Here is a 12,707-nt window from a genome sequence, read left to right as displayed (position 1 = left end):
TGAATTAAAGCAAACATCCGTGTAAGGTTTTATAGCCTGCATCTGTACTCAGCTGTCAGATCTAGAGGCAAAATTTAACTTATTTTTAAATTAAATAATTTCTTTTTGTAAAGGCTTATTTATTTGTTTTATGTATATTAATGCTCTATCAGCATGTACAACTGTGTGTGAGAAGAGCATGTCAGATCACAGTATAGATGGATATGACACACTATGTAGTGCTGGGAATTGAACTCAGGACCTCTGGAAGAGCAGACAGTGCTCTTAGCCTCTGAGCCATCTCTCCAGCCAAATCATTTCTTTAGTTTAAAATTTTTATCTTCAGTATTGCTATTAATACACACACACACACATACACACACATACACACACACACACACACACACACACACACACACATATATATATATATATATCGTACAGGTATTTTGCCTGTGTCTGTGAACCACATGCAATACTTGTGGAAGTAAGAGGGCATCTGGAGGGCTGGTGAGATGGCTCAGTGGTTAAGGGCACTGACTGCTCTTCCAGAGGTCATGAGTTCAAATCCCAGCAACCACATGGTGGCTCACAACCATCTGCAATGAGATCTGATGCCCTCTTGTGGGGTGTCTGAAGACAGCTATAGTGTACTTAAATAAATAAATAAATAAAGTTTAAAAAAAAAAAAAAAGAGGGCATCTGGATCTCCTAGAGTTGGAGTTACAGAGGGTTGTGAACTGCCCCTTGGTTACTGGAAATCTAACCTGGTTACTCTGGAAGAGCAGTCAATGCTCTAAATCACTGATGCATCTCTCTAGCCCCCCAGAATTTAATTTTCAGGCAAGTTTTGTTTTGTTTGTATAGTGCTTTAAGAAACAATGACAAATCGGAATACCCCAGAGATGGTGACTCTTTTTTTTTTCTTGTGTATGTATTATTTCATTTAAGTCTTACTTCTAAATCATCAATATCTATTGTCCAGGAAACTGAGCATGTTTCTGAGTCACCTAGAATGGGTAAGGCCCAAGGCATCAAGATAGACAGACATGCCTGTAATCCCAGCACCGAAGAAGTAGAGGCAAGAAGATTAGGAGGCTGTCCTGAACTACACTTGACCCTGTCCCATAAAACAAAAACAGGGCTGAAGAAGTGGCTCGGTGCTAAGTGTCCATACTGCCCTTACAGAGGACTATTTCTCCCCAGTCCTCATTTAGAGATTTTTTTTTACATGAGATTTTGGAGCATTTTGACTTTCACCTCCGCAGAAAACCTTAAGTTTTTCTGTCAAGTACTGAAGGTCAATGACCTTCGTATTGTTAAATCTGTCTTGCAATGCTAAGGTGTGTCATGAGACTTTCCTGTGAGATGCAAATATCTTATCATAAGCTAACAAGAGCTCAAAGGGTCCCATTTACTCTTGAAGCTCATTCTTCAAGCTTGTGAGGGATCCTTCAATCAGTCTCTTAAAAATGTAGGATGTGTGGGCTGGAGAGATGGCTTGGTGGTTAAGAGCACTGACTGTTCTTCCAGAGGTCCTGAGTTCAATTCCCAACAACCACATGGTGGCTCACAACCATCTGTAATGGAGTCTGATGCCCTCTTCTGGTATGAGAGAAGACAGTGACAGAGTCATTCATTAAAAAAAAAAAAAAAAAAAAACCTAGGATACATTTTTTCATTTGAAATCAAACTTTAATTCAGTCTTTCTCAACCCTTGCGCCATGGCCATTGGAAAACACAAATTCTTGATGGTCTTAGGAACTGAGACACTGCTCCTCTGTAAAATTACAATTATGGAAGTAGCAACAAGAATAACTTTGTGGTTGGAGGCTCACCATAATATGAAGAACTGTATTAGGAAAGTCAAGAACTACTGTTTTAATTCAGCAGGTTACTATTTTGTTAGGAACTAAAAAACTTTTTCCTTTTAAAAAAAACTTTATTTGCGTGTGTGTCTGTGCATGTGTGTGCACAAGTACATATGTGTGGGTGTCTGTGTATGTACACACATATGTTAGTGCCCGTGGAGCTCAGAAAGATGAGTGTGATGCCTTCAACTGAACTAGTAGGCAGTTGTGAACCAGCTGATATGGGTGCTAGGAACTAAACTTTAGTCCTCTGGAAGAGCAGCAAGCTCTAAACTGGTGAGCCATTTCTCCAGTTCAAGATATTTTATTATAATATAATAACCTGTAACTTTTCTTTTAACTTTTGATGTCATAATAACCTCCATTGAATTTATGTGAGGGATGTGAGAAGTAGTTGTATCCCATGATACACAGTCTTACACATTGCACTGTACACGCCGGAGGAAGAAGCTTTTTCACAAGACACTGAGAGATTGGTTTATCCACAGATTTATGGTGTCTCCTATCACAGGTCTTCTGACTTTACCCTTTAGTCTCTGGTGTCAGATGAGTTATCAGCAGGCAGCAGAATTCTGGAAAAAACACTTCTCCATGGAGTTACCTGGCACTAACCCAACACTCACTCACCAGATACCTTAGTAAATGTAAGCCACACAGGCTCTCTTTAATTGCCCTTAGCTTGAACTTCAAATGCCAATCATTACAAGGAAAAACCTGGTTGGAATGAATCAGCAAGCATAACTATGAATACATTTCACAGGGCTGGAGAGATAGCTCATCAGTTAAGAGCACTGGCTGGTCTTCCAGAGGTACTGGGTTCAATTCCCAGCAACCATGTGGTGGCTCACAACCATCTGTGATAGGATCTGATGCCCTCTTCTGGTGTGTCTGAAGACACCTACAGTGTACATATATAAATAAAATAAATAAGTAAGTCATATATACATACATATACACACACACACATATATAAATATATAAAATTTTACAAAAATCAGATGACTGTGTGAACACACAGTGAAGGTCCATCTAGGGCCTTGGGAAACACAGTGTAAAAGTGAGCACCTTGTCTGTGGATGCCACACACAGCCATGACCAGGGCATACATCAGCTCTTGCCGGGCTCCTCCTGCTTCTTTCTGACTCCTCATCTACCTTATTCTCTGCCTTTGCCAACTCCTTTTGATTCTTCTTCGGCCTCAGTGAGTTCGAAAGCTCATCTATTGTTCTATTTCAAGGGAGCGTATAATAGCATAGCCTTATGCTTTTGTTGATACAGGTGTGTCTAACAAGTCAGATGATCCTACCCATTCCACTCAAGAGATAGAGACATCTCTCTTTACAGTATCTACAGCCCAGTTGTCCACACTGCTCCATCTGCTGTGCTTTTTGGATGTCTCCTAAGACTGTAAATAAGGATTATTTATCTACTGAATGACTAATTACCTCAATATACTCCGGGATAATTGGATTTTTGTTTGTTTGTTTTTTTTTTTTGTTATAGTGATAACACTTAGAATCTATGCTCAGGCAATTTGAAGAGACTGTGGCCACCACAGTTTTGTACCACAGCTTCCTGACTATCCCCCAAATCATGAGATCACAGGCATGTTCTACCATCCCCTGATTCATTTTGGTTCATTATTACTGTTGTTGTTGCCTTTTAGAGATCAATCTGTGTAGCTCAGGCTGACCTCCAACTCACTTTATAACCAAGAAGGACCTTGAGCTTCTGCCTTTAACTCCTTCTTAGTGCTGGGATCACAGGCACGAGCCACCTCAGCTTGAGTTGAGTTTTTCATACTTCACTCTACTTGAGACCACTACTGAGTGTTTGAGGTTGTTCCTCCAGGCCATCAGGTAGAATTCAGGAGCTCCTGCCAATAGCCCTCCATGTCTCCTGAGTCCAAAGAGCTGCCTCATTTTTTTTTTTCTGGGATCCTTATGCTCAAACTTAGAGCCTCAAACCTTTCTGTGGTTTCCCTAAGTGCCTTCTGGATTGTGTAGTTCTATTCAACATATTGGCTGGCAGTTCCCTGGAGTTGGTGTTTACATTTTGGATAGAGGTGGGGTTTATCAAAGGACATAATTGCACAGCAGCCAAGATGTCTCACAGGTACACTCTCCTCCTTGGTCCAGCCTCAGATTGGCCTCCAGCTCAATATATAGTTGAGGATGATCTTGAACTTTTGATCCTTTGACCTCCACCTCCTAAGTGGTGGAATTAAAATTATTCATTCACCGTGTTCAGCTTTATGTGCTGCTAGAGATCAAACCTCATGTCTGCTAGGTAGAGCTCTAGCAACTGAATACAGCACAGACTTCACAGACAGGTTTGTTCTGTTCTGTTATGTGAGCATGCATGTGTGTGTGTGTACATGTGTGTGTGTGCATGTGTGTGTGCTTGTGTATGCATGTGGGTGCTTGTGTTTGTGCATATTCACATATGTGTGCATGTGTGTGCTTGTGTGTGCTTATGTTTGCGTGTGTATACTGACCATGCCATAGCCTATATGATCTAGGGACATGTAGAGAACAGAGGAAAAACTTCAGAAGTCTGTTTTCACTTTCCATCCTGAAAGGTTCTGACCCATTCTCCTATCTCCCATCTTGCCTTGGGAGTTCTGGAACTGCACGTATGCACCACTACATCCAGCATTTTTTTGTTGTTGTTAAGTGCTGGGATTAAAGGTGTGCATCACCACTGCCAGGCTACATCCAGCATTTTAAATGTGTTCTAGGGATGGAAACGTGACCATCAAGGTCATCAAACTTGTGAGACAAGTGTTTTCATTCACTGAGTCATCTCTCTAGTCTCAGCCATAATTTCTAAAAGAAATAGCCTGGAAACCTGGTGAATAGCTCAACATAGGAGCACTTGTTGCTCTTGCAGAGGACTCAGGTTTGGGTCCCAGCACCCACATGGCTCACAATTGCCTATAACTCCAGTTACAGAGGATCTGAGAGCCTCTTCTGATATCCATGGTGATTATGTACAAGGCACACATACATACAAATAAATTCAGAGAGAAGGAGAGAGAGAGGAAAAGGGAGAGGAAGAGGGAGAGGGAGAGGGAAAGAGAAAGGGGAAGGGAGGGGGAAGGGAGGGAGGGAAGGAAGGAAGGGAAGGAGAGAACAGGGCAGTGGCAGCAGCTTCTAATCCTTAAATGAGATTCTGAAACCAAGTCCTAACTTGGGAGGCAGCACCACCTACTGTTTGTGTAGAAACAATGCTAAAACGTTTGGCGGAAGGAGCCATGGCTCTATTTTGGGCAGAGTTTCAGGTAATTCAGGCTAGAACATTTTAGAAGGTACAGTGAACTTCAGCTCCTGATATGACATCTAAGGATGCTCATGTATAAAGTTGATAAGGAGATCAAAACAGGAATCAAATGGGGCTAGTGCTGGGGGTGGGGATTCAAGGCCCCATTAACTAGTAGTTAACTAGTGGGGTTAACTACAAGAAGGAGAGTGAAATCTGAGCCTGGCTCTGTTTTGTTCACTTGACTGTATGAGGAAGGAGTGTGATTAAGTCCTTAGGTGAATTAAGTCCTGTAGCCAAATAGCTTCCCTATATCAGAAAAGGAACCAGGAATCAGAAATTCTTTTAAAGATTATTTATTTATTTTATGTATATAAGTACACCATAGCTGTCTTGAGACACACCAGAAGAGGGCATCAGATCCCATTACAGATGATTGTGAGTCACCATGTGTTTGTTGGGAATTGAACTCAGGACCTCTGGAAGAGCAGTCAGTGCTCTTAACCACTGAGCCATCTCTCCAGCCCCAAAACAGAAATTCTTAAAGAAGAGTGGCATTGCTTAGTTTGGCCAAAAAAGAAAGAAATATTCTTACTTCCCTCCTCTTCTGAAGCACTCATAATTCTATAGCTGAAACAAGCAAGGTCAGGGAATATACATATGTTAATTTAGTAGGAAGTGAGACTAGCAGAGCTGTGGGGATTTCCTTTTCCTACCGGCACAAGGCTTCATCATTTCCCTCCTCCAGTGTGAGGCTCCTAGAAATTCTTTGGAGTCTATCTTAGTCAGGGTTTCTATTCCTGCATAAACATCATGACCAAGAAGCAAGATGGGGAGGAAAGGATTTATTCAGCTTACACTTCCACATTGCTGATCATCACCAAAGGAAGTCAGAACTGTAACTCAAGCAGGTCAGGAAGCAGGAGCTGATGCAGAGGCCATGGAGGGATATTACTTACTGGCTTGCCTCTTCTGGCTTGGCAGCTTGCTTTCTTATAGAACCCAGGACTACCAGCCCAAGTATAGCACTACCCACAATGCCCCCCCATCACTAATTGAGAAAATGCCTTTCAGCTGGATCTCATGGAGGCCTTTCCTCAAGGGAGGCTCCTTTCTCTGTGATAACTCCAGTTTGTGTCAAGTTGACACACAAAACCATCCAGTACAAGGTCCATTAGTCTGGTAGTCAATGGGAGTGATACCCTGACTCTCTTAAGAGCATCTGGATCCCAACAGAATGAAAATTCCAACATGCTCAGAGATGAGGGAGAATCAACAACCATCAGAGAGAATCCAAGGAGGGCCAGTAGAAATCCTAAATGTCAGTCATCACTGCGAGTATAAACTGATAAAATATCATGAGAATTCGTTTAGAATTGTCAATGCAAATTCAAAAAAAAAATCTGAGTGATAAGGCTGAGGATGTTGCTCAGATGTGGGGTACTTGTCTAGCATACATGAAACACCCAGCACTGGTAGCTCATGCCTGAAATCTCAAAACTTGAGAGGCAGGGACAGGAGGATCAGAAGTCAAAAGTCATCCTTGGTTACATAGAGTTCAAGGCTATCCTGGGCTACATGAGACCCCATCTCAACTGTGAACACTCCCCCACCATGATGGACAGTAGCCTCAAACATAAGCCCAGATAAACTCTTCCTCCCTTGGTTTACTTCTTGTCAGATATTTGGTCCCAACAATCAGAAGAGTAACATATACCTTGTCGTATCCCCCAAGCACCGCCACTGTTGAAGCTGGGACCGCTAAGGACATTATGTCGACTGTCCCCAGCATCACCCAGGTGTCATGGTTATGTGACATATCTAGAATTTGTGATTCCACGTGTGAGGTTCTTGGGGGCTCATTCTACGAGTCGATGAGAATTGGATTGAAGTTCTGTGAGATTCACATTAAAGGAACCGAGACTTTCCTCTTCCCCATAAGAAAATATGCCACACCCTGCCACAAAGTCCGTCTCCCTGTTCAGTGAGTGCAACTCATGAGTATTTTCACTTCCCTGATAATTCAGTGCTGAAGCAGGAAGAGTCTCTTCACCTTTTCCCTAGTTTTACAGGCATGTGAGTGTATATAATTGGCATAATTCAAGAAGAACAGGCTCACCTGTTCAGATCTTCTCCCTAGATCTGGAGACCAAGAAAATGAAGTTGAAAAGGAGAGATTTGAGGTAGGGTAGTAAGAGAGATATTTTGGGGAGGGTGTTCAGGTAAGAAGTGGAAGGAGGAGGAAGAGGAGGACAGGAGGGAGAGGAGGAGGTACTTCCTTCTTTAGGTCATCCTTGGAAGTTGTTTGAAAGGAAAGGACAAAGTAGCCTCCTCTCTCCCCCCCTCTCTTTCTCTCTCCCTCTCTCTGTCTCTCTCTCTCTTTTTCTCTCTCTTCACTTCCTTCCTCCCCTCCTCCCTCTCCTGTTTTCTTTCTCTTTCAACATGACATCATTGCAGTCTTGGACAACTTGACTCTTGATAAAGAGTCACTGACAAGGATCCACCTTAAGAGGTTGGTGGTACCCAACAGTAGCAGTGAACCCTGTAGGGTAACAGCCCAGGAGGGATACAAAAAGCTCTGGCTGAGTTCTCCCTGCCAGCCACACAGTAGAGATGACTGACAGATTGTCACTGATAGTTTACTTCTGGCCGTGATAGTAACAGGGTGGCCTAAAATTTATCTTTGAACTGTAAAAAGATTCCACAGAAAACTCTCAAAACAGAATTGGGGTTTGGAGCACCTGCTTTCTCCAGGTGTATGAAAGAATAGTATAAAGAATAGTTTTAGGTTTAGCAAATGCTGAGTTTCTTTTCTGAAATTCCTACAGGGTTGTGTTTCTTACAGCCCAGATTCTGGACTCTCCGATAGTGGACAGTGGCCTTAAGTCCAGGCCCGAGTCCACTCTATCTTGCTCCAGATCAACTTCTACTGAGCCCTCTCACCTGGGACTGTCTTGCCTTCAAAAGACCCAGTAGGAAGACTAGTGAGGTGGGACCATGGTCTCTCTTGACAAGGACAACCAGGACATTTGTCCTATCTGCCTGGATCCCCTGAAGGAAGCTGTGAGCACCGACTGCAGACACCTCTTCTGCCGCATATGCCTGACCCAGCACATGGATAAGGCTTCAGTCTCTGGGGTTTTCAACTGCCCTGTCTGCAGGAAGCCCTGTTCCGAGGGGGTTCTTGGAGACAATTACATCTGCCACACCCACCAGAAGAGGGTGCGCAGGTTCTGTGAGACTAGCAGACATCTCTTGTGTGAGAAATGCCTCCAATCCCCTGAGCACCAGTCCCATACTGAGCTCTCCATTGAAAATGCCATCAACCATTACAAGGTAAGGCTGTGTCACCCCACTGGACCCTTCCTAAGCTCAGATCCTTACAGAGGCTTGGTAACTAACACGCTTGACTTTTCTGGTCATCCAACTTGGGGCCTTGATCTTTGCTTTTCTGTGTACCTCTCTGCTAATATCAGGGTTTCCAGGTCTCTGTGTATCTATGTAGGTAATCCTACCACTGTGATGGTGAAGACCCAGGAAGTATGGGCCACTGTGTTTACTCATACTGTACTAGAAAATATATTAGTTCATGAGATGTTGTACTGGATAATACTAGTTCATGAGATGCTGTGCTAGACAGTGAGATGCTGTACTAGGTAATGTACTAGTTAATAAGATGCATTACTAGACAATGAGATGTCGTATTAGGTAATATATTAGATAATGAGATGTTGTACCAGAAATGAGAACCACTTCTTGACTAAGATTATATGGTTCCCTGATGGATGGTCCTAGATGCTAGTCTGAATACGCAATCAACATTTATCTGTGCTGTTATCTTGCAACGATTTGAAATCTGAAAACTTGTATATGATATTCTATTTTCCCCTTTCCTTCCTTTCCTGATAACGACTGTTGTTTCTTATTTTATTTTATTTTTAAAAATGATTCACACTTTTGGTAGTAAATTCAGACAATACCAAAAGATAAAGTATCAAAACTAAAACTCTTGCCTGTGTGATAGAAGGTAGTTAAGGGTAAAAGTGAGTGTAACCAAGTTTCATTCCCTGAGTTTGATCTCTGGGACTCACATGGTAAAAGGACAGAAATGATTCCCACCACTGTCCACTAATTTCCACACAAGCTCCACAGTGTGTGCCCCCTTCCAAATAAATAAATGTAACAAAATAATAATGAATCTTTTTTCCTTGTCTTTACCCATTCACAGTCTTCAGAGGTAACCAGCATTAGATTTCTTTTGATCTATCCTTAAAAAAAAAAAAGACAGTGTTTGAATAGTATTTTTTTCTTAAAGATTTTTATTTATTTATTATATGTAAGTACACTGTAGATGTCTTCAGACACCTCATACGAGGGCATCAGATCTCATTACAGGTGGTTGTGAGCCACCTGTGGTTGCTGATTGCTGGGATTTGAACTCATGACCTCTGGAAGAGCAGTCAGTGCTCTTAATTGCTGAGCCATCTCACCAGCCCTTGAATAGTCTTTTTAAACACACACACACACACACACTCACAAGAGAGAGGGACAGAATCAGAGAGACAATCACTAGGGATGTAGCTCAGAGGTAGAGTCCTACTTGACATGAATGAAGCCGTGGGTTCAATCCTCAGTACTTCAAAAGATAAAACAACAGTGAACTATTGTGTGTCTATATGCTGTGTTGGTAGGGATGTGCTATGGCTTGCAAGTGGAGGCCAGAGGACAACTTTGTGAAGTCAGTTCTCTCCTTTTACCATGTGAGTTGTGAAGACCTAGCTCAGGTTATGAGACTTGGTAGTAAGTGCCTTTACCCGCTGAGCCGCCTTTCCAGCTCCCTCTATCTTTTCCTATGTTTTGAACATTTCCCCATTTTTCCCATCAAGGCATCCAGATCTCTAGAACATCTTTCAACAACTGCCTTCTGTCCGACCCCATGAACAGACCAAAAGTTAGAAAACTGGATTGTTCACAGGCTATTATTGTTTTTAGGTTACACAGAACGTCATGGGTACATTTTAGCATGTATTTTGGAGAAGTTAAAATAATCCAAGATATTTTGGTGAAAGTGTAAGGTAGAAATGTAACTTTACCTTTTCCAAATTATGGCAAACTGTCCCACAACCATTTACTGAATGTTCCATATAGATCTTGTCCTGTCCCCATTATTCCATATATCCTGCCTGTGTGCCAACCCTCTTCCTCTTTCTCCTTCTCCTCTTCCTCCCATAGTACCCAGGATAAAGATTGAACCTAGGATCTTGTACATACATACAAGGTAAGCATGCTGTGCTAAGTATACAGTCTTCTGTTTTACTTTTTATTTTGAGACAGAATCTTACTTTTGATCTCCTTGCTTATACCCCTCCAGAGTAACTAGATTGCAGGCATATGCCACCAGATTCACCATGTTAAACCGTTTTAAGAATTGTATATTTGCAACACGGGCAGGTTTTGTTGTTGTTGTTTTTTTATTTGTATAATTTAATTTATTTTTATTATACATGTACAAGTGCTTTGCCTGCATGTGCACCACACACGTGCCTGGTATATGAGAAAGCCAGAAAAAATCATCAGATCCCCTGGAACTAGAGTTACAAGCAGTTGTGGACTCCCATCTGAGCTCCAGGTCCTCTGCAGGAGCAGTCAGTGCTCTTAATCATTGAGCCATCTCTCCAGCCCCATTGTTTGTTTGTATTTCTCAAGACAGGACCTTACTCTGTAGTCCCAATTTATCTGTAATGTATGGCAATCCTCCTGCCTTATAGTCTGCTGGGTGCTGGAATTACAGACATGTTGCCATACTTAGCTTTTCCTTTTCTACCGTTTTGCCCTAACCCAACACTTCTTACTAGGCTCCATCTTTTTCTTTCCAAACCTTAGTTCTTTCTTTTTTTTTTCTTCCTTTTTTTTCTTTTTAAAATCTAATTGTAAAAAAAAAAATAGTTCTAGGGTTTGAACTCAAGGCCCTCACACATGCCATAATCTCCTCCTTGGCACTGGCATTTTCTTGTCAGTTACTCAGACGATTGATGAGTCAAAGGCATACGTTGTACACCTGCTAATCTTGCTAGAGAAATCTGCGTCATCTGGGGATGTTGAAGTTGAACGGTTCTGATATTTCCTTATGATGTCATATCCTTAAAATGAGTTCAGGTCATTCAATGTTTCCTGTGGAGTGGCCTCACCCATCCCATCATCCTGCTGTCTACACATTGTGATTCCATCCTCAGCCCTAGGATCCCGATCTCTAACTCCCCTCTGCTTCAGAAGGCCTGAGCAAGCATCTATCCTCATTTGGCTTCCATTTAACTTCTGTTCTCAGCCAGATCTGCACATTAATGCCTGTGAATAAGAATGGCCTTTGCCAAGCAGATACACAACCTGAAGCTTCAGGAGTGTCATGGTGGAAGCCAAAGCTGACTCCTCCCTGTCTGCCTTGTACATATTTCCCTGTCAGGTCTCTCTACCCAATAGAGAAGGCTGAATATTCTTTTATCGTTTTTCCCCTTTTTCTTTGTGGAGCTGTGTGGTTTGAACCCAGGGCCCCACACATGGCAGGTAAATGTTTTACCACCGAACTTCTTTCTCATCCCTGAAGGGTTAATTTCCAAAGTCTTTCAGATAGTTGGCTTTTAAAGAACATTGCCTCCATGTGGAACAACAGATGAGGAAGTCTAAATCGAAACCGAAAACTGAATGTACAGGGTGATTCAGAAAGCTGAAAGAGCCATGTTATACTGTGTCTACTAAGTCTACAGTAGAGGGGGTAGGGCTTCCCGTAAGTCAGGTGTGCAAAGACAGGGCTTCTCCATCCTTGAATGATTAACTCAGGTCTGTGCTGTCTGTAAGGTGTCATGGCAGGCACTGGGAGGAAGTGCAAAGGTGATTCATGATTTCGAGTCCACATGAAAGTAATAACAGGAAGTGTGGAAAAATAAATATGAATATTTGTTCTTATAAGGAAGACAGTGAGTGTCTGCTGCACGTACGCAAACAAGGCCAACTGCACTTATCAGAAAGGCAGGCAAGAAATCGAAAGAACTAGAAGTGTTTATGATCTAAGAAGGAGAATAATGGATGACCCTTCCTAGAGTGATCAACCAAGGCCTAGTGGGAAGTGACACTGAAGCTGAGACCCAGAGAAAGATCTGCATGAGGACAAAGACAGGGTGTGGGGAACAGATGAAGAATCCAAGTCCAGAGATATCCTCTTACACTTGGAGAATTTATAATCAGGGTTTGTTTGAAACTTCTTTAATTACTTTTTCACATTAGCATATAAAGTAATGGTTTGGAGCCAGGTGTGGTGGTGTAAATTTTTAAGTCCCAGCACTTGGAGGCGGAGGTGGGCTGATATCTGAATCCTAAACCAATTTGAGCTACATAGTAAAATCCTGTCTCTAAAACAACAACAACAACATACACAGAGAGAGCAAGACAGACAGACAGAGAGAGACAGAGTAAGAGAGACAGAGAGAGACAGAGACAGACAGAGATAGAGAAAGACAGAGACATACAGAAAGAGACAAACAGAGAAAGACAGAGACACAGAGAGAGAGAGAGAGAGAGAGAGAGAGAGAGAGAGAGAGAGAG

General features: G+C 42.2%; 1 protein-coding gene across 2 annotated transcripts in view; it reads left to right on the top strand.

Moving 5' to 3' along the window:
* Positions 1 to 8,108: 8,108 nt before the first annotated feature.
* Trim40 (tripartite motif containing 40) overlaps positions 8,109 to 12,707 on the top strand; it is a 7,125-nt gene continuing 2,526 nt past the window's right edge. For both annotated transcript variants that reach the window (XM_028785477.1, XM_028785476.1), the window contains exon 1: positions 8,109 to 8,447. In XM_028785477.1, the coding sequence (XP_028641310.1) occupies positions 8,109 to 8,447 (339 nt within the window). The remainder of the gene's footprint in view (positions 8,448 to 12,707) is intronic.

The sequence above is a fragment of the Grammomys surdaster genome, unplaced genomic scaffold, assembly GCF_004785775.1.
Source record: "Grammomys surdaster isolate TR1022 unplaced genomic scaffold, NIH_TR_1.0 125231, whole genome shotgun sequence".
NCBI classification, from domain to species: domain Eukaryota; kingdom Metazoa; phylum Chordata; class Mammalia; order Rodentia; family Muridae; genus Grammomys; species Grammomys surdaster.
Note: the sequence above shows the minus strand (reverse complement) of the source record. Positions and strands in the feature narration are given on the sequence as shown.